Here is a 22584-nt window from a genome sequence, read left to right as displayed (position 1 = left end):
ATGTTACAATAGTTATACATTACTCTCCTGACATCTGAAAATAGCCTATAGAACATGACGGATTATTTGTATGATTTGTTTCAGTCATTTTGAGGGCAACTTCCCCAAACTCTGAATCACACAATAGGCATAGTAGTTATTAATGTTTTAGAGAGTTATTAATGGACGGATTTCCCGGGAAACTGCATACAGTACTTGCGCGCCTTTATCACCATCATAACTGAGGAAAGAAGGTCAGGCTACTAAGCTGTTACGAGCTTGAAGCCGCAACAAATAGACCTTGAATGAAAGAGTTTGCAAGCAAAAGGGGAAATGACAGTACTCGTAATAAAACACAAACCTGGTTTACAAAACTACGATTTTATTACTATTAACAATGGCTAGTTAAACCTGATAACCTTCATCATTTAATAGTGTTCACCGTTTTACCTTACCTGATATGAATAGCAATAATTTCACCATTGCTTTTTAAACTTTATTAAAAAAAAAAAAAAAAAGTATATAAGTTGCTTTCCTGCTCAAGACATACGTTTCACATATTGATATTTCTTTCAAAAATATATGTATTTATTTATTTACTGGAGTGTGGGAAGTTTTGATGTTGCCACTGATATAAAGTGATTATCATCTGTATATAAAGTGATTGCCTCATCAGATTCATCCGCGCTGAACTGAAGCACAACTCACATAATTACAACAATGTTCTTCCGCAAGTAGTGTGCAGTTCTATGCTTCCACCGCTAGAGGACAAAATCAGTCCAAGTTTAAAATCCAGAAAATTAATTTAAAAGCAAATTAACTTTTTCAGATAATAATGGTTAAAAACGGAGAGTCATGTTTTGTAAAAAAACACTAAACTGATCAGTAATTTAGAATAATAATGCATGTAGATATTGAAAAGTGCACTGCTGTTTGTTGTTTATAGAGATCTCTGGTGGTGCAGAGAATATGTTTTGATAGGGTTCACAACATTTACAACTTATTTTACTTAATTATTACTTACAGCGGTAATAAGCGATTTCTGAGTGAAGAAAATCAGAAAGACAACAATTTAACATTGTCTACCTCATATTGCTGCTGTGAATACCCTGTACAACTTTTTGCACATTCCTTCTTATATTACTATTTAAGTCAACAAACATACTGACCTGCACATTTATATTTATATTTCTTTTTGTATCTTTTATTTTATTTTTTCTACTTTTCTTTTTCTTACTATTTATGTACATTCTATATTTTTGTATTCTATACAATTGCACTGTCCTTGGAGCGGACCTGACTTACATTTCACTGCTGGTTATACTCTGTATAATTGTGTATGTGACAAATAAAAATCTTGAATCTTGAATCAGTAGTTTGTAGAGGATTCCTGAAATTGGCATGAATTTTTGAGAGAGCTTCTTGACTAGGATGTAGCATCTAGAAATACCATATCTCAAGGCCTAGTGGTATTTTATCATTATTTACTAATTAATTAACATTAACTAATGGCATACATATGATCACAACACACTAAAAACAGTTTTAGCTCCCTCTTTACCTTATCTTTTTTCCCCAAAAGGGCAACATTTCAAAACTATGAAGGATTCATAGAGTAATAAAACCATTCCTTATTGCTCATACATTAGACATATGGTCGCTTTCAAACAGGGCAATGATTATTTCCACTTCAAATCAAATGAGGTGCATTAGTTGTCCGGTACAATAAAGGACAGACAGGAGAAGGGTGTACCAGCCAGGCAGTCTGAGTTAACCGCTGCTTGAATCTCACTAAAGAGAGCCTGCTCTCTATTCCCTGGATTCCCTGTTCCCTGTTTCAGCTCTGCCAGCCGCTGTAGTATAGTATGCTTTTCCCTGCCCCTTGTAATTCCTCGGAAATACAGCACAGCTGAGAGATGACCCGTCCTGAAATGAGTAAAACATTGGTTGAATTAAAGTAAAATGAGCAATGTTACATTAACAGACATGGTAAATCTACAGCAAGTAATATGACTCTCACTTGATATCTGGATAGTTCTCAACTAATGGCCTTAGGTTACGTTTTATTTCACTTTTTTTGCACCCAATAATATCGCTCAGCTGGTTCCCGACTGGATGAAGCCAATCTAAGGAGGAGTTCTACAAAAAATGATACGTAAGGAACATGTAAGGATGTTTTGATGAAAAGCACAGCTGTAGAGAGTTGCATTATGGAGACTGTACCATATCTTGGAAGATCTCCTTCAGTTCCTCCCACTGCTTTGTGATCTTAGTGGCAGCTGTCTCATTCTTCCTGTTTTTGCACAAGTAGTTATTCTTCATCAGCCGAGATACATATTCTTTCACCACAAAAAAGTGAGCTTCATTCACGAAAGCCTGAAAAAGAGAGAGTGGAGACAGTGCTGTAGCAGAGTGGTTACATTAGAGTATATTAATGGAACAAACTGTTTGCACTCTCACCTGTTTATGTTTTGGGGTCATGTACTTGCTCTGTTCAGAAAGAGTCTTAGTTTTGCAGATCAGCTGTTCAAAGTCTTCATCAAATGAAAACCATTTCCCTGTCATCTGTCTCCTGAGGAAGGGCTACAAAGAGAAGCTCTTTAATACTTAAGATTCACTCACTCCACTATCAAACGTATACATTCAGTTCATTATTAAATTCCAGTCACAGACATTATTTATTTTTATACTTCAGTCAGTGATTTATTTACTTCTAGAATCCTGCAGATATGTAGTATTGCTTTGTATTAAAATAAATACTTCATAAAAGTTGTTTGCCTGTTATAATCTGCATGACGGAGAGAGTCTAGTGTGGCTCTCAAACTAAATGTTTAACGATGAGAAAGGTGTGCATTTCAGAAGCTCACACCTTGACATCTGTTTTGAAGTTCTCCATCACAGCTTGACTCAAACTGGTGGTCAGTCTATCTATTTCTTTTTGAACCAACTCCAGCTGAATCGGGCAGGTGTCTTTATAGCTCTCCATGTGCTCTCTGAAGGAAAAAACATTGACATTTTACAGTTTTGTAGTACTGTAGTGTCAGCTTTATTTAACCAAATAGTTTATAACATGTGCTTTTTCTGTTTGCAGTGTGTATTTTGCTCTTTATGTCTACTTTATGAACAGTACAGTTGTAAAATAAAAAGTAGAATAACAATATTTGCTTGCTTATATTTTTTTTGCTTAATCTATATATATACAAAGATTAATTCTAGAAAGGACTGTACACTGACATGCTCACCACTTCATGTTTTCTGTAAGTAATCTAAGTAATGTTACATTGATTTATGCTCCCAGAAATCACAATAGCATTGTAATAGTCACACCAACATTTACCTCAAAATCATTTAGTTCACTAACAGGAAACACATACAAATGCATTCACCTGGATATAATTATTTGTTAGTATATAGTGTAACACTACTATTATACACTTTGGAGATTGTGAGATTCTTTAATGTTTTTAATGTCTCCTATGCTCGCCAAAGTGGTATTTACTTCAAATTTACAGTAAAGTAATTCAAAATAAATTCTATTTTAATATAATATAAAATATAATTTCTTCCTGTGATGGCAAAGTTGAATTTTCCGCATCATTACTCCAGTCTTCAGTATCACATGATCAGTCAGAAATTATTCTAATATGCTGATTTGCTGCATACAAAATATTTCTTATTAATTAATGAAACATTTATTATTATTATCAGCATTGAAAACAGTTGTGTGGGTTTTTGTGTGAACTATGATCAGGAATACAAGTATTAATTTCACTAAAAAATCCTAACAAAAAATCTTAGTGACCCCAAACCTTTGGTAGTGATTCACATTTGTGACCGTGGACCACAAAAGCAGTCTTAAGTCGCTGGGGTATATTTGTAGCAATACCCAACAATATATATGGGTCAAAATTATTTATTTTTCTTTTATGCCAAAAATCATTAGGATATTAAGTAAATATCATGTTCCATGAAGATATTTTGTAAATTTCCTATGGTAAATATATCAAAACTTAATTTTTGATTAGTAATATGCATTGCTAAGAACTTCATTTGGACAACTTTAAAGGTGATTTTCTCAATATTTAGATTTTTTTGCACCCTCAGATTCCAGATTTTCAAATATTTGTATCTCAGCCAAATATTGTCCTATCCTAACAAACCATACATCAATGGAAAGCTTATTTATTCAGCTTTCAGATGATGTATAAATCTAAATTTGGTAAAATTGACCCTTATGACTGGTTTTGTGGTCCAGTGTCACATTTGGCCAATGTATTGGATTACAGCTAATAAACTGAAGGGTTTCAGATTGCCTAACAACAAAGCAGACAAGAGGATGAATTTGTCATTATAAAACTGTACTGTAATGCAGTGTTTCTGTTTTGTAATATTTAAGAAATAATCAATAATGCATTCACATCTAAAATCTCTTAATGTTATTATTTTCTTTTCCGTATACCCCTCATGTTTAGTTAGAATTGCCCAAGGTCTTTGGTTTAAGTTTTGGAGACACACATTCAATGCTTCCATCATTCAGGCATTCCCCGCTGTCAGGGACTTCCCCTGCCAACTGCCCGATGGCCTCTACTGTGTGAAGCACATATTCCTAGAAATCACGTGACTGTTTATTATGATTGATTGCTTATTAATGGTATTTGAAACGACTCGCTCAAAAACAGCTGGCACCTAAACCTAGTGATTATGATTATGGAAACATTAGAATATCAAATGAAAATTCTTCCATCAATATAAATGTGAAGTGACAAGTGACTTTTGGGCATTGTGTTGTGTAAATGACTTACTTCAGGGCACTAAAGCTGTTGATGTAGCTGATGTGATACTCTGTCCAGAGAGAGGAGTTAGAGAGAGGACTGCTCCACTCAACAAATGCTGACTCAAACCTACAGAGACAAATAACCACAGTCAGGCATACAGAGAATTACAACAAACAAACAAATCTAATTAAATACTAAATGACCTAAATTGTCAGATATTAATGAGGGGAAATAAACATGGAAATGCGTTTCATGGAATGTAGTTTTGATCAAGTCTATGGGAAAGATGTGTCATATGAATAGACTGGCAAAAAGAAACCTGCAAATTATATGATAATCTTTTTTTCCCCTATAATAACTGTCAAATTAGCACATCAAGATATAATAGCTGTTAAGTGAAATAAACTTGAATAGTTGTCCTCTGTACAAAAAATAAAGACTACAGAAGCTTTTAGAGTTATAGATTTACAAAACTGACTTCCAATAAGCATATTAGTTCTTTATCACAAACCGTGTTGGAAAGGTCTTCAGTTCCTCCAAACAGGAACGCACAACCTTCTGCTCAAGGTTCACATCAATTCTTCTAGATCCTTGTACATGCCCTTTAATATGCTGGGAAAGAAAACAAAATAAATGTGTTTTTGTAATCTTGTGCTGTTTTTTTTAATTACAGTGTTCTTAAAAAGATTTGGGCACATAAACCACTTAGAAATGTCTAAATGCCATTGAATTGGACTTTAAAAATACTTAAACTAAGTGGCAGCTAGAATTGACTTTTTTACAACAACATAGATCAGTACTGAGAACATTCCACAAACATTGTATAACTTAAAACTGAACAAACTTCTTTGTGTGAAATTATTTACATGAAAAGTGAAAAAATCTAAACATTACAGTGGCTTAATGCTGCCTCCATGTGCAATCAGAGTTATCGTATTCATAAATATGAGTTTCCAAGACGGAAATTGGACATGAACAGCTTCTCAATTCACATTTATGACCAGGAAACCTGGAGTCATGATTTTGATACCAGTGTTTCCGAGTTGGCCGGGCGGTGGGCCATAAACTTTAAGGAGGAAACCATTGCTGTTAAGTTCTATTAATTTTTCCTTTAACATCTACATCGCTCTTTCTGGCCATTACAGTCATTTCATGAGTTCACACTTACATATAATAAACAGAGTAAATGTTAGGCGTATTTGGTGTGCTGTCTGAGGGGAGGGCTCCGAGCTCTGAATTTTGGCCCAAACCCAGAGTACCCCCCTACACTTTAGGACAGGAATAGTTGTAAGTGCGGAGAAGGGGTGGCGGAGGGATGCTGGAAAACTGTTAAGGAACAGAGGTAAGTCTGCTGTCTATATATACACGCCTCTTATCTTGTTAATTGGGTTAATTACTGATCGTGCTCCTCTCTTGTTAATCAGGTTAATTATCTGAACGTGCTCCTCCTGAACTTATTTAATAAAACATCATGTATATGTATATAAATAATCTTTTGATGCATATTGTGTGTATTTTACTCAGTGAAAACAGTATACCAATAGAGGGCAGTTTGTGGCCATATAAATGAGAAATCAAAGGACTTTTCTTTAATGCTCATTTGACTTCCATTCAAAACCAAGGAAAGGTGAGCTAATTATGAAAGTGTGCAGTCTTACCGTCCAGATGTCCATGTCAATGTGTGAGCTGTAGATTCCCTCATCAATCACTGGCTTTATTTTTTCTTTCCACATTTCCTCATTCTCCAAGTCAATAATTCTGTTCAGTGATGTTTTCATGTCAGCCTATTAAGAGCACAGATTTCACTGACTTCAGAAACTCTCAGTTACCTGACACCTGATTGTCAGTACGATCTCACTTCTACCATGACAAATATGTTTGTTAACTACCTTTAAGCGAGCACAGTATTTGTCTTTTATCTGATTAAGGAAATCTTTGTCCACTCGCAGCGCTCTCTGATCTTCCTTCAACTCAGGCTGCAGAGATCTGCTTCCCATTATCTTCTCACTATGGAAAGATAAATTAAATTCAGGTACATTAGTAAATACAGCTTTAAGATAAAGCCATAATCACAACCTTTTAAAGTAGTAGTACAGTCACAACTGGATCACAAATGAGCATCCATATAAGGTCTGTAGAAGACTGGAATAAATCACGATGAGCTATTTATCACACTGAGGCACAGCTGTATACAGGTCTTTTAAAAACACATTCATGAGACCACCTGACCTTTCACGATTTGAGATGTGGATGTTTGGATCCTCTGATGCAGTAGGTCCGTCTATTGATTGGCTTATGTGAATGAGTTATGTAAATCAAACGAACTCCGGGTTTGATGTCAACGACATAAAGTGCCATTGGTTCTCAGATCAAATGTCACTGAGGTCAAACCTGACTTGGTGTTTAAGTGAACCATGACGGAAAAATTGTCAGACAAAGCTATTATATGGCTTCAGAAGATCTTAAATATATACGTCTGGTCAAAGGTTTGGCATAGGATTTGTTTTTCCCGGAAAGGAAATAATACTGTCATTTATATCCTTTTGTTTTGAACTCTTTATTTAATAAATTGCATTTTTAAAATGTATTAAAATATAAAAGTTATTTAAAATTTTAACAATATTTCACAATACTACTGTATTTTTGATCCAAAAATGGAGCCTTGATAAGAGACTTAAAGAGACATAGAAAGTTCTTACAATTCTTACCAATCCCAAACTTCTGAATTGTACTGTCAATGAAATTATTGAATTTATATTATTATGATACTTTAATGGTGTTTAAATGGAGTTTCCTATTCACTTTTTATAATATGGAACAAACAGCCTGGATATTCTTCGAAAAATCTGGTTTCGTGTGTCATAAAAATATACTTCATTAAGGTTTGAACCAGTATGCTTGCTTGATCAAAATCAAAAAAGGGTTTTAAGTTATATTGACATGCTGTATTTAGACAAACTAAATCTAAACTGAGGAAAACCTCACCTGGGGTAGCGATGAATAATGAAATCTAGAAGAGCGTGGTAATCTTTCAGCTCTGTCACCTTTTCCAGAAGTCTCTTCAGATGCTCTACTACAGCCTCATGGTGGCAGGACACATAGGTTTCAAACACATTAAAGTCTGCTGGATACGAGCTCAGAAGCTCAGTCTTCACTCTCTGCAAATCCTCTACCACAGCTTTACCCACAAGCCCCAGATGCACTGCCAGCCAGGAAGCCTTCTGCTCGCGGCTGTCCAGAGGAACTTTCTTCAGTGTATCTCGAACCCCATTGAGTACCGCATCCCTCCATGCTTCCCTCCATCCCTGCATCGCTCCTGGCTCTCCCTGTCTCTTCTCTTCCTCCAGGATAATGCATGATACATACACTAGCAGCTCTTTATTGTGTGAGGGAAGAGCACTGGAGTTACGTACAATGACAGACATTTTGTTCCTTAGTGTGCCATAGAGCAGACTGAGGTCTTTCTCTTTATTGACAAGTTCGATGGGATAGTCTTCTTGATCCAGAGATTGATGCTCCTGCTGAAGCTCCAGATGTAGTGACAGTAGATTCACGTAGGCCTCCTCTAAACATTCATTCTCTATCAGTCTGTTAATCTCCATTACTGCAGAAAATAACAGAAAAAGGAGAACAAAAAACTAAATATTAGTATACAGAGGACTGCATGAGTTGTGTCCTGATACTGGAACTATAAAACACTTGCATCAACAACTATCATATTTCAGTCAGGAATGTCTGATGCCTCTGTCTAGATCGCTGCCTCATCAGCTCATGTTTTCCAAGAACTTGAGTAAAATGTTTATCCCTGATTAGCCACTAAAGTGTTTCTGATGCATCTGGGTAATGTCGGCATATGTGATGTTCTTTACAGATAAATAGACACTGAACAAAATGTAACTTTGATTGCAAGTCCTCTTCAAGACAGGTGTGCTAAAAAACAGGAATAGAACAATTAAATGACAGTGTGACAGTATATAGTGTTTTTTTCCCTTTTATTCTTCAGCAAAATGACAAAGCAAATGTACATTGGCATTTGGAATCAGTTTTATGTCTTTGAAAGAAGTCTCTTATGCGTTTATTTGATCAAAACTACAGTAAAAACAACATTTTGAGATATTATCAAATATTATTGTGAAAAATGATAAAATAACTGATTTCTAATTGAATATATTTTAAAATTTAATTTATTCCTGTGACACAAAGATAAATTTTCAGCATCATTACTCCAGTCTTCAGTGTCACATGATCCTTCAGAAATCTTTCTAATATGCAATTTTCTGCTCAAGAAATATTTCTTATTATTATCAATGATGAATACAGTAGTGTTGCTTAATACACTGAACAAAATTATAAATGCAACACTTTTGTTTTTGCCCCCATTTTTCATATGAGCTGAACTCAAAGATCTAAGACTTTTTCTATGTACACAAAAGGCCTATTTCTCTCAAATATTGTTCACAAATCTGTCTAAATCTGTGTTAGTGAGCACTTCTCCTTTGCCGAGATAATCCATCCACCTCACAGGTGTGGCATATCAAGATGCTGATTAGACAGCATGATTATTGCACAGGTGTGCCTTAGGCTGGCCACAATAAAAGGCAGCTCTAAAATGTGCAATTTTACTGTATTGGGTGGGTCCAAGGGGGTCCGAAAACCAGTCAGTATCTGGTGTGACCACCATTTTCCTCACGCAGTGCAACACATCTCCTTCGCATAGAGTTGATCAGGTTGTCCACTCCTCTTCAATGGCTGTGCGAAGTTGCTGGATATTGGCAGGAACTGGAACGCGCTATCGTATACGCCAATCCAGAGCATCCCAAACATGCTCAATGGGTGACATGTCCGGTGAGTATGCTGGCCATGCAATAACTGGGATGTTTTCAGCTTCCAGGAATTGTGTACAGATCCTTGCAACATGGGGCCGTGCATTATCATGCTGCAACATGAGGTGATGGTCGTGGATGAATGGCACAATAATGGGCCTCAGGATGTCGTCACGGTATCTCTGTGCATTCAAAATGCCCTCAATAAAATGCACCTGTGTTCGTTGTCCATAACATACGCCATACCATAACCCCACCGCCACCATGGGCCACTCGATCCACAACACTGACATCAGCAAACCGCTCACCCACACGACGCCATACACGCTGTCTGCCATCTGCCCTGTACAGTGAAAACCGGGATTCATCCGTGAAGAGAACACCTCTCAAAGTACCAGATGCCATCGAATGTGAGCATTTGCCCACTCAAGTCGGTTACGATGACGAACTGCAGTCAGGTCGAGACCCCGATGAGGAAAACGAGCATGCAGATGAGCTTCCCTGAGACGGTTTCTGACAGTTTGTGCAGAAATTCTGTGGTTATGCAAACCGATTGTTGCAGCAGCTGTCCGGGTGGCTGGTCTCAGACGATCTTGGAGGTGAAGATGCTGGATGTGGAGGTCCTGGGCTGGTGTGGTTACACGTGGTCTGCGGTTGTGAGGCCTATTGGATGTACTGCCAAATTCTCTGAAACGCCTTTGGAGACGGCTTATGGTAGAGAAATGAACATTCAATTCACGGGCAACAGCTCTGGTGGACATTCCTGCAGTCAGCATGCCAATTGCATGCTCCCTCAAAACTTGCGATATCTGTGAAATTGTGCTGTGTGATAAAACTCAGCCTAAGGCACACCTGTGCAATAATCATGCTCTCTAATCAGCATCTTGATATGCCACACCTGTGAGGTAGGCTTGCTGCGATAGACGGTGTTGGCGGTGATACCTGTGTTAAGCCGCAACACCGGTTACTTCACTTGCCCACCGCGGCACCGTCCCTCACCGTAATTTAGATTTTTTTTTAATAGTAATAAAAATAATTTAGTTCAGTTAGAGAACAGACACTACAATTAAAACTGAACACGGCTGCTCAATGCAACACAGAGCGAACGACAGTCGCGCATCACAGATCAGATTTCATTGAACACGTGAGGAGAATGAGCCGAGGTGACTGACAGAAGAGTGAGGTGAGACAGACAAGACGATGGCAGAAGAATTTCAAAACGAAATGTAAAAGCGCCTGTAAAATTATTTTGGATTTTGAAAAGCCTGTTGACCTGCCATTTATCTAAGGTGATATTGGAAGTTTTTTTTTTTTTATATTCGTTTCTCATTTATGTGGTTCCACAGTATTTGCTAGTTTTTATTTTATTTAAACTGTGTGATTTTCCCCCCAAGTGAAAGTAAAATGCGCACGGTGCTTTTACAAGCAAAGGAAAGTGGGAAAACTCAAACAAACTAAAAACAAACAACTGCTTGATGCCGAATTGCCGCAAATTCGAGGAAAAGAGGGAAAACTCAAACGACCCCAGCACCACCACGGTATTACCGGTATTACCGGTGTTGTCACACGCCAATTAACCGGTGGGAAAATTTCCTCACCGTCACAACCCTACTGTGAGGTGGATGATTATCTCGGCAAAGGAGAAGTGCTCACTAACACAGATTTAGACAGTTTTGTGAACAATATTCAGAATCAGAATGAGCTTTATTGGCCAAGTATGTTTACACATACAAGGAATTTGTTGTAGTGACAGAAGCTCCACAGTGCAACAGAAAGACAGCAACAGGACAGGACACAGATAATAAAAGCCATAACAACAAATAGCCAATAACCAATGTACAAAGCAGCAAAAAAAACAAAAAAACAATATATAATATAGACAACTATGTATGTACAGGTCAAGTATGTGCAAATTAGAAATTCGAAAAATAAAAATGAAATGAGTGAGTGTGGTCAATGGATAATGTATTAGTTCACGTTTATTGTTGAGTGTTCATGAGATGCATTGACTGAGGGAAGAAACTGTTCCTGTGTCTGGTCGTTCTGGTGCACAGAGCTCTGTAGCGTCGACCAGACGGTAACAGTTCAAAGTGAGCTGGGTGTGAGGAGTCCAGAGTGATTTTACTCACTCTGGATGAGTACAGTTCTTGGAGAGTGGGGAGGGTTGTACCAATGATTCGCTCAGCAGTCCGGACTATTCTCCGTAGTCTTCTGAGGTCAGATTTGGTCGCTGAGCTGAACCAGACAGTTATAGAAGTGCAGAGAATGGATTCAATGATGGCAGAGCAGTCCTGTGGAAGGTTGAACTTCCTCAGCTGGCAAAGAAAGTACAACCTCTGCTGGGCCTTCCTGACAATGGAGTCAATGTGAATGTCCCACTTCAGGTCCTGAGAGATGGTGGTGCCCAGGAATCTGAATCTATAATTTTGTTCAGTGTATATTTGTGGAAACTGTGATACCTTTTTTCCAGGATGAATAAAAAGTTAAAAAGAACAACATTTATTTAATCTATTGTAACATTATAAATTTTTGAGCAATTTAATGCTGAGCAAACTTTTGAACGGTAGTGTTTATGTGGATTGTTGAGCAGCATGACATATGGTTATACTATAGGGACCCATTTTAAACTGCAGTTTTACTTTTAATTGCATTCCTTTTTAGGTCAGTTCAAATAAGATTCATTGCTTGAATCTTATGGGAACACAGACAAAATGATAAGGATGGGCCCCAGCCCCCATACTGTGAAAAAAAAAACATCTTAGGACTAAGAGCAAACGCTTTGATGTTGATGTTCAGCAAACCAAATATAAATTTAGTAAAGCAAATCACCCAAAATATAATGATGTAACAAAAATGTTGCCCAGTCCAAATATCTAAAACATTTATATACATTTTCATTTGAAACGATGATATTCACAACTCCTTTGTCAACTGCCTAGAGATGGGACATGCACTCACACTCACCTGACAAAGGCATAGGTGGTATCTCTGGCAGAGTATATGTGTCTCTGAGCTTCAACACAGTGTCTACAGCCTCAGTCTGCTTTTCAGATAAAGTCATGACCTCTGTGACAGGTTGAAGTGGTTCTGGTTTGTATTTTTTAGTACCCAGAACCAAGCTCTGCCTGATCGATGCCCCTCTCCTTGCTAGTGAACCTGTTATTTCAGCTGCAGAATCTGAGAATAACACAAACAGTTACTGGAGACGATTCGTGTCATTCTGTTTAACAATCAACAGAGCAAATGGTCTTTAAAGAAAATCAACATGACCATGTAATATGAAAGCTCTTTTTAGTTACCAGTAATTTTACTCTAAATTTGACCCTTTTATGAATTAATATTTATAATTAATTAATGTACACTACTGCAGTGTTGTGTGTCATATTAGAAATAACCATATATTGTAAGCTGTGTTGTTGTGTTTTGTTTTTACATACTGTATGTAAAAATATGCAAAAGGTTAAATCAAAATGCAGATGTGAATTATGAGCTAAAGCTTAAACTCCCAAATTGTTTAAAACATTTCATCAACAAACCTTTTGCATTGTTTGCAACATTTACTATCAACACTTCCTGTCATGATAGCCCAAACAGTATTTCACTTATCTAGAGGTGAATCTAGTGACATGCAAACACCAGTCACCTGACACAGTTCTGGTAAGAGAAGCTTTTTCGCATAAAAACAAAAAGGAGTTCTATCTACACAAGATTTATAAATAGACAATGTATTTGCTTCTTTCGCTCAGCTTAGACAAAAGTTTGGTCTACCTTACTCTCATTTTTTTTTTTCAGATATTTACAAGCATGGCATTATGTTATAAGTGATCTCTCTAACTTTGAAACTTACAAGCCCCCTGAATATCTTTATTTATGTATGACCTCTAAACTTGAATTGAAGGGTCTTGTCTCTAAATATGTTGAATATTTTAATGACTTTAGAACTCCTTCTAAACTGTAAAAAAAATCCAACTGCACATTTTCCAGTTTCACGAAACCTTTTGAGTCTCAAAAGAACTAAAAAATGCTATTTTCTTAAAACTACATAAAAACCCTTGTCAGACCAACAAAATTACCCCAAATGTTGTCCCAACTAGTCAAACACAGTTGTCTGAACAAAGAATTTCATATTGTTTAAATTTTAAGGCTTTGCGAGTTCCCAGAATGCATTGCAGCAAGAATAAATTATGCAGTTACTGTTATAGAATTATTGTTACGCTGACTTCATTTAAACTTTTTTGTTATTGTTTTGTCGTTATTGTTAGTTATTTGATGTACGGAGATGTAAAGAGCTCATCTTTTTAATATTTGTTTATTGCCACCGTTCTTGAGGTTTGTGTGTTTAGTTTTGAGGACAAGAGAATGTTCAGCCACTTAAATCCATTTTCTGGATCTTAGTCTTGTAAGTTGTTTTACAAGCAAAGACAATGTTGTCTACATATTAGAATAAGTTATTCATTAAGGTCTGTATTTTATAAATACACATAAATTTGATAATGTGGTGACTTTTTACACATTCTTTTTTTTTCTTCCAGGAAAAATTACCTCAATGACATTAATTGTTGTTTCAGTTGCTGTGAGAGCACCTGCAAGTCACCAACATAACCAATGCTAATGCCAGTAGTAGATGGGTTTTTAGCAACAGGGTTCTTAGGTCTACTGATTGTAGCGGCTCAAGGGGGGAACCTTAAGGGCTCTCAGGAATGTGGGCAGGTCCCATGCAGGGACGGTGAGGGGCCCGAGGCGGATTAAGCCGCCTGGATCCCTTCAGAAAGTAAGCAACTAGGTTGTTCCTGCCCACCAACTGTCTGGCTATAGAAGCTGCTATAGCTGCCACATAGACCTTGAGTGTGGAAGGGGAACGGCCCTTGTCCAACAGCTCTTGTAGGAAGGATAATATCACAGATATATCACAGGAAGTCAAGTCTTCACCGCAGGTTGTCTTCTCTGCATGGTGCATGCAGAGAAGACAGACCATTTAAGGGCATAGAGGAATCTCGTAGACGGGGCTCTAGCCTGCGATACAGTATTTAAGACACTCTCAGGAAGATCTGCTGGTTCCCATCAAGAGCCCAGAGGTGTAGAGCCCACAGCTCGGGCTGGGGGTGCCAAATCATCCTGTTCGCCTGAGAGAGAAGGTCTTGTCTCAAGGAAATGGGCCATGGAGCTGTTGTTAACAGCTGAAATAGCTCCGAGAACCAAAGCTGGTTCCTCCAGAGCGGGGCCACTAGGAGGACTTTGTGCTTGCGTTCCCTGATTCGCCTGAATACCTGGGGGATCAGAGCGATCGGGGGAAAAGTGTAGAGGAGGAGGTTGGGCCAGTCGTGGGCTAACGCATCCTCATTTTTCGAAAAATAGATTGGGAAGTGAGAGTTGTCTTTTGAGGCGAAGAGGTCGACCTCTGCCTTGCCAAAGATCTCCCAGATTTTCTGAACCGTTTGTGGATGGAGCATCCACACCTCTGAGGGGACGTTGCTCCGAGATAGCATGTCTGCTCCCTGGTTCGATACACCTGGCACATATGCTGCCCTCAATGAACGCAAGCTGAGGTGTGCCCATATGCAAGAGGCGTTTTACCATCTCAAAGAGGCGTATCGAGGTGAGCCTGCCTTGGCGATTAATGATCTAAACAGCCCCGTAGAGGAGACTGGAGAGTCGAGGAGCTCGCAGGGCCAGGTCTGTTGCACTGTGCAGCTCCTTGAAAGCTGCGGGGACAGGTCCCGACTCATCCATGCATTGGAGGAGTTTGGACTGAAAGACCTGGAGCACAGCCATGGAGTGCATGGAGAGACTCCTCGCAGGACCGAGGAGTGTGCTCGTCCAGCGAGGGCAGATGTAGTCCTGCATGGCTTGGAGGGGTGAGCAACCTTCTCTTTCCATCCGATGGCCTGACTCATCTAAAGGAGGTAGCTTCTCGTAGCCCTTCTCTTCAGTGCCATCAATGGAGGTGAGGGTGGATGATGCAGACGTACAAAGGCAAGCCAAGTAGGGAGAGCGCCACAATTTCTTGAGCTCGACGTGGGCCTGACAGCACCCCGGCAGGAACCATTCATCCAGACGGCTACAAGTGGGCTCCTCCGGCGCAGACCACTCCAAACCAAGCTCCTCAACTGCCTTAGAGAGGACGCGGAACAGTTCGGCGTCCATCCCTAGTTAAGTAAAGGAGCAGGTCGATTGTCGCGTCTGACACTGCAAGAGGCATGCTGTCATCTAGCAGATTGTCTTCGATTCTGCAAAACAGCTCCACTGCCGAGCCATTGGTTCATTTTTATTTCACTGCTCGAACCAATGGCCGTGCAGTTACACTGCGTGATTGAAAAAAAGGCTTCAGTGATCGGAGAACAATAAGTTTTCCCCATAATCGTCTAGCGACACAGTACAAGTGAAGTATCAAAAGGGAACTGAATTAACCTTCTTCAAGTGGTGTTGTTAAGTTGATAAAATATAGCAGTGTGTAATAATAACAATTTTTCATAATTGGGTATTTACAGGTATTGGAATATTTTAGTTATTTTTATGATTTTGTATGTGTATGTGTGACCCGTGCTGGCAAAATGAGTCTGAATGCGCACAGGTTAATTCTGAGCTATAAAAAAGTGAAAAGTAGTTCATTAAGCCCTTGTCTAGTGATCCCAATGCTCCAAATAGTAATTAAACATCTAAAATGATCTTTATTTGTATGTTTTCTGAGAGGAGTACCTTTTTCTCTGCTCGCTTCTCGTGCTGCCACTGACTGATATATGAATCGCGCACATAAAGGCGCTTCCGCCAGCATGTGATCCCAAAATAATACACATACTGTATACATTAGGGGTGGAACGATACATGTATCCGTACCAGACAGTCACGGTACGGACACTTATTGTCTTATTAATAATGCATCACTTTATAAAGGTCTGCTTTTATTAGTGTACACTCACAATGAAAACAACAGATTTTATATATATAAAACATAATGTAATAATATTTTGTATTTTCACATCTAGGTTGATTTTTTTTTTAATTTGCACTACTGTCTGTTCAAAATAAATGAAAAGAAACTGAGCATAGTAGATTTTTTTTTCCTGTTGTACCAAAATCGTATCGAACCGTGACCCCCGAACCGAGGTACGTACCGAACCGTGACATCTGTGTACCATTCCACCCCTAGTATACACAGAATTACAGTATTCAGTAGGCTATTCATGTAAACATAATCTGTTATGTCTTAAGTGAACGTTTGGGGAACTGTTGGGGAAAACATCTGATGTGTAACATCATATTAGTTCCGTGCAGTACAGTAGGACTTGCTATACCTACAGGCCGTCTATCTCATTAATGTTAATCTAACAATAAAAGATCGCTGCTCTTGATTGAACTGCTTTTGTAGTTTTAATAATCAGTTTATTTGAAATGAACATACTGTGAACATAAGTGATTTTTACATTTTATTATTTGTTTTTCTTAGTTGAATGCTTTTGTTTAGATGTCAAATGAAATAATTTGTTTCTTTCATGTTGTACTGTTGTTGTTTTTTTGTATCTGTTCTTATTTTTAATAACAAAGATAAAATAAAAAATGGCTATATTGTGATTATTAATACAGTAATTAATATTAAGAAAGGAAATGGAGGAAACAATGCAGTGTTGCTAATTGATTTTGCTTTGGAACTTTCAGAAAACTTTAACTCGAGTTTTCTCAGAACTGACTTTGCTGACTCTATCGACTTCAAACGGGTGCAGCGCAGTCATTTTTTTTTGTCAGATTCAAAGAAATCATACATCATTTTGAAGGTCTTTTAAAATAAACATAACTCATTTTTGAACATTTGCTCATTGTGACTCATTTTGCCAGCACGTCACGTATGTAGAGATGTCTGTATGTGTTTTTGTATAAGTGCACAATATGAACGGTGTATGTTTATGGAGGTGTATATTTAATTGTACTATATATGGGTTTATTTTTTTCTTTTCCCTTTTTTCTTTTTCTTTGATTTGTTGGCAAGGGGGTTGGGGGATTGTTCTCTAAAACATGAAAAGCTTTCAATAAAATATAAAAATAAAAAATAAAAAAGATTCTGTTTCTTGGCTAACAGTTCACTTGATTATTTATGATTAGGTTTTGCTAGTCCAATACTGCTTTTGGCTAAACCACGTTAAACCAGCATTGTATACACCCCTTTATTAATACCATAACTTCTGCTTTACCTCTTAAACTACTGACTGTGGGAAGCCATTGTCAACAAAAAAAAACAACAACAGCACTTTTTTATGTCTAGTGGTTATACACTTACTTGGAGAGGGTGGTGGTTGTAATGGAGAATTTGAGCTTTGGTCTTCTGTGTTCTCTGACCTTTTGTCTTTCTGTGTCTTAGGGTTGAACCCTTTCAGATTCTTTCTGAATGACTTCAAGACTCCAAGACTCTTCTCTTTGACTGGACTTTCCATCTGTTCCCCACCATTTTTCAAACCCTTGGTTGCATCCTCATCACATTCTGATGGGTCATTAACCTCATTTCCACCGTCTACATCTTCTTTTGTAGTTTCTGCCATTTGACCATGCATTAGTCAGATCAAGCCTGCAGAAAATGCACGAAAAACTTTAAGAAAAGTTGAATTATTGTACCAAAACCACAACAGAAGGTTTGACTGTGCTGACTCGAGTGTAAGAATGCAACTGTTGAATCTATCAGCAGGTACATCATGATCTCTGGAGTTTTTTGTTTACTGACAACATGGGATTCTTTTCACAGGGGTGTAGAAGACATACATTGTCATAACAACAAAGATGTGAACTCATATTAATACACTAAACAGCCAAAGAAACTTCATGAGTCATGCACTAGCCTACTCAGTTCTACTGCAGATCTCTAAACAATTAGGCTACACACCTCACATACCATAAATACCATGATACCATGTAAATTGAGAGATCTCCTTCAGACTGTGCAAGAGGCTCAGTTTCTTCAATTCCAAACAAGAGTGATGATAACAATGATAACTTTCACATTCAGCCTGAGAAAAAAATACTTTCATTGTTTCTATTTAACCATTCTATTTATTATTTATTACTATTCTATGTTCTATTTAACTCCAATATGTCATTCGATTCTGAAGTAGCCTACACTGTAAAAAATTTACAGACCTCCCAACTAAATTTTTCCATTGGCCCATTTGCAATTTCAGCTATCAATTGTGGCAACAGTCTGTTAACATTGGCTCAATGAGAAATAATATGTTGAGCCAATGTAAAAAATTTTGATGTAATCAGTCACTAGAAAATTTTGAGTTGGGAGGTCTGGAAATGTTTACAGTGTACATGTCATTACACTGCACTACACATTAGTTGCACCGACTGTATTGTACACTGCCAGTGTTGAGGAGTAACTAGTTACATGTAACAGAATTACGTAATTTATTTACAAAATAAAAGTAATTGTAATGAGTTACAGTTACTGAGATTTTTTTTTTTTATTAAATTATAGTTACTTATGAAAATGTTAAGGATTACAAAGGTGGTTACATCTGCTCTAAAATATGAAACACCAATGTTTCAGGAGTTTAGAACATGCTTATTCGATAACTCCTATATTTCCTGTATGGGTTTCTGTATAGCTATAGCTATAAAGTAACTGTTTTTTTCCAAGGCATCGTTAGATTCCAGTGTTTCCTGTCATAGCTATGCAAAGATTTGATCCAAAAAACAATATCATAGCTAATAAAATATTTCTTGTTATGATTTTAAATATGTATTTAACCTCAGAATGATCTCAAAGTAAGTCTGATTTTGTGATGGCTGTGCTTCAAAGGGGACATTGATCTTCCACAAGTTGGTATGATTCTTTAGGGTCTTCATGAATGGTCTGCAACATACTTTGGTTAAAATTCCTCAGTGGTTGTGTAAAACAACCCCCTTTTTACTTTGCTCTGTTCACAGCGACTCATTTTGGGGCATGTCCCTTTAAATGCTAATGAGCTCTGCTCATCCGCCCCTCTCTTCCGTGGAAGAGCAAAGGCGATTTGCAAATAATCATAAAAAATATAAAGTGTCAGACTTAAGGTCATTGCACACTGCCTCCGAAATTTTCATTCGTCATAAAAAAATTCGGATCGGGTTTAATTTATTCTGTTTTTCGCATCCGTAGCAAGCATTTTGAGAGGTGTTTTGACAGTTCAGAGCCACCGTAAGCGAATGCCAAAATCCACAATGGGATTGTCAAATTCATCCATTTCATCTTGCAGCACAAAGCAATGTATATAGATCCTTGCACACCGATTTCACAGGAATTGGTGGTCTTCTTTTTAATATACGGCTCTAGTATCGCTAGCAAAGCATCAAACTTAGCCACTGACATCCTGAAGTAAACTTTGAATTGCCTGTGATAATCCCGCTGCTCCTTAAATAAGGAGGGGGAACTCTCCGTCCGGATTGACCCAATATTTCCCTTCTTTTTCTCTTTTTAAGAAGCGAGAGGACACAAAATCCTCCTCAGACTCCATTTAGTAGGCTAGTTTTGCAAATTAATAATTAATACGCATCGGACTCAGTGTGCAAGGTTTCTGCGCGTGACAAATTTTTTGGATTACGAATACGAAAAAACGCACACGAAAATTCCTTAGTGTGCAATGACCTTCTTCTGGAGGTGCAGCTGGATCACGTACAATGGGTACTGATCTATCCTTGAGTTTTAACTTTTTAACAAAACCTGCCTTGAATTGTCCCTCGTTCAGAAAGCAGTTTGGAGTCAAATATAAACGATATAAACAAATTTAGGTGTATTCAGTGGCGCATTACCATTAAAAATTACATCCATATCACCCTGAATTACAGCCATATCACCCTGCAGCCCAAGACTGGTTGCCCACTGAAGCTAAGCAGGGTTGAGCCTGGTCAGTACCTGGATGGGAGACCTCCAGTGAAAACTAGGTTGCTGTTGGAAGAGGTGTTAGAGAGGCCAGCAGGGGGTGCTCACCCTGTGGTCTGTGTGGGTCCTAATGCCCCGGTATAGAGACGTTAAACCGACGTCCTGACTCTCTGTGGTCATCAAAAATCCCATGGCAGGTCTCGTAAAGTGTAGGGGTGTAACCCCGGTGTCCTGGCCAAATTCCCTCTACTGGCCTTTGTCTATCATGACCTCCTAATAATCCCCATCCACTTGATTGGCTCTATGACTCTCTCTCCTCTCCACCTGTAGCTGGTGTGTGGTGAGCGCACTGGCGCCGTTGTAGTGTGGCTGCCGATGCTGCACACTGGTGGTGGTTGTGGAGCGACCCAGCCACATGATTGTAAAGCACTTTGGGTGTACAGCAATACACAATAAAGCGCTATATAAATGCATCATTCATTCATTCATCACAAAACTACTAAACACCTGCATTGCTTACAAGACATTGTCGCTACAGATGCTGGAACGTACAGAAAATTATGGACTTCATACAACTGGCTGAGGATGAAAATATGCTAATATTGGACAGTACATCAGCGGTTGAGGGTGGGGCCTGAGCAATATTAAAAAAAAAAGTGAAGTGACATACTGCCAAGTATAGTGACCCATACTTGGAATTCGTGCTCTGTATTTAACCCATCCAACGTGCACACACACAGCAGTGAACACACACACACCGTGAACACACAACCAGAGCAGTGGGCAGCCATTTATGCTGCGGCGCCTGGGGAGCAGTTGGGAGTTCGGTGCCTTGCTCAAGGGCACCTCAGTCGTGGTATTGAGGGTGGAGAGAGCGCTATGGCATCATACTGCTCAGAAAATCTAAACGGCTTGATAATTGAGACTGTTTAGGATTTTGGGGGATTAAAAAAAAGGAGTGAATGGATTTTTTTATCATTGTAGGGTGGTTGTGTCCACACACTGCTAAGATACATTTATATGCAAACACCATGTAAAAGTTAATTTTGCATCCAATGTCTACTTTAAAATTTAAATATAATCTTAATTCAAGTGATGAAGGATTTCTAAAGTGTGACAGTAATCAGTGTTGAGTACTACTGTAAGGTTTACCCTGCCTGGTTTAAATGCAAATTTAGAAAAGTAATCAAAAAGTAATCAGTTACATTACTTTAATAAAGTCATTGAAAAGTTACACTACTTATTACATTTTAAGTAGAGTAACTTGTAATCTGTAACCTATTATATTTCTAAAGTAACCTTCCCAACACTGTACACTGCTATTTAAACAAGTATAAGTTAATGATAAACGTATTAACTTTGATATGCTGTCCCACTTTAAATGATTATATGTAACATTTGTGACTTTTCTCATTGCAGGCTAAATGTTGTAGCTCACACCAAAAGTTATGAAGAAAATATCTCCTTTATAACACCGAAAGCAACATCTAGTGGCTAACTATGGTAGGTTATTTTGAGGAAATTAATTACACCATGATAAATGTTTGTAAGGGACTGGCTAAACATGACCTCAAATAAATTCGTTTAAAATGACACATTACATTAATGTAACATTGGTTTTAAGCTTCAAAACCAGTTAACTTAAACTCTGTGAAGCTGAAATCTGTGTTATTAGCACAGCCAGGTATTAAAGGTTGAGGAGTAGACGTATTGTGAAGGTCAGTCACTTCTAACACGTTTAAATGTTAGTCAGTTATGACTCGTTTACAAACAAACGTAGCTATTAGTACATTAAAATGAGATACATGTTCGTAAACATCGCACGGTAATCGAAGCCCTTCACTCACCTGAGATCCGAGGTCCTTGTCAAAGTCTGGCGCTCGTCACATAATAGCTATTGCAAAAAACAAACAAAGAGCTGGCAAACGCGCTGCACCGACAGGTTCAACCGCAAAGAATAAACTGATCAATTCCCAGAAAATACAAACCCTGTTGCTCACAACAGAGCTTTTGGTATTCACCTTGAAACGTCACTGAATAGGTGCATTGGGGCGCGCTGCTACAGGAACTAGCTTCAGATTTTAGTTTCAGATTCAATGCAGTGTATTCACTGACATGTAGTTGTAAGAGTCATTGTTTTTGAAATATGATTACACTTCACTTTCAG

General features: G+C 38.1%; 1 protein-coding gene across 1 annotated transcript; it reads right to left on the bottom strand.

Annotated features, from left to right (window-relative positions):
* Positions 1–342: 342 nt before the first annotated feature.
* Positions 343–22565, bottom strand: LOC306882003 (exocyst complex component 3-like protein 4). The gene is made up of 14 exons (XM_079436425.1): positions 22439–22565; positions 22265–22311; positions 17847–18131; positions 12542–12754; positions 7740–8358; positions 6644–6761; positions 6413–6538; positions 5266–5366; positions 4782–4880; positions 2849–2972; positions 2440–2562; positions 2203–2355; positions 2000–2118; positions 343–1905 (listed from the first exon to the last, which is right to left on the bottom strand). Exons 3-14 carry the CDS (start codon positions 18115–18117, stop codon positions 1689–1691), a joined length of 2283 nt encoding a protein of 760 aa, XP_079292551.1. The 5' UTR covers positions 18118–18131; positions 22265–22311; positions 22439–22565; the 3' UTR covers positions 343–1688.
* Between the last annotated feature and the right edge of the window lie 19 nt (positions 22566–22584).

The sequence above is a fragment of the Barbus barbus genome, assembly GCF_936440315.1.
Source record: "Barbus barbus genome assembly, chromosome: 16".
NCBI classification, from domain to species: Eukaryota; Metazoa; Chordata; class Actinopteri; order Cypriniformes; family Cyprinidae; genus Barbus; species Barbus barbus.
The sequence above is the reverse complement of the archived record's forward strand: the minus strand, read 5'-3'. Positions and strand labels throughout refer to the sequence as shown.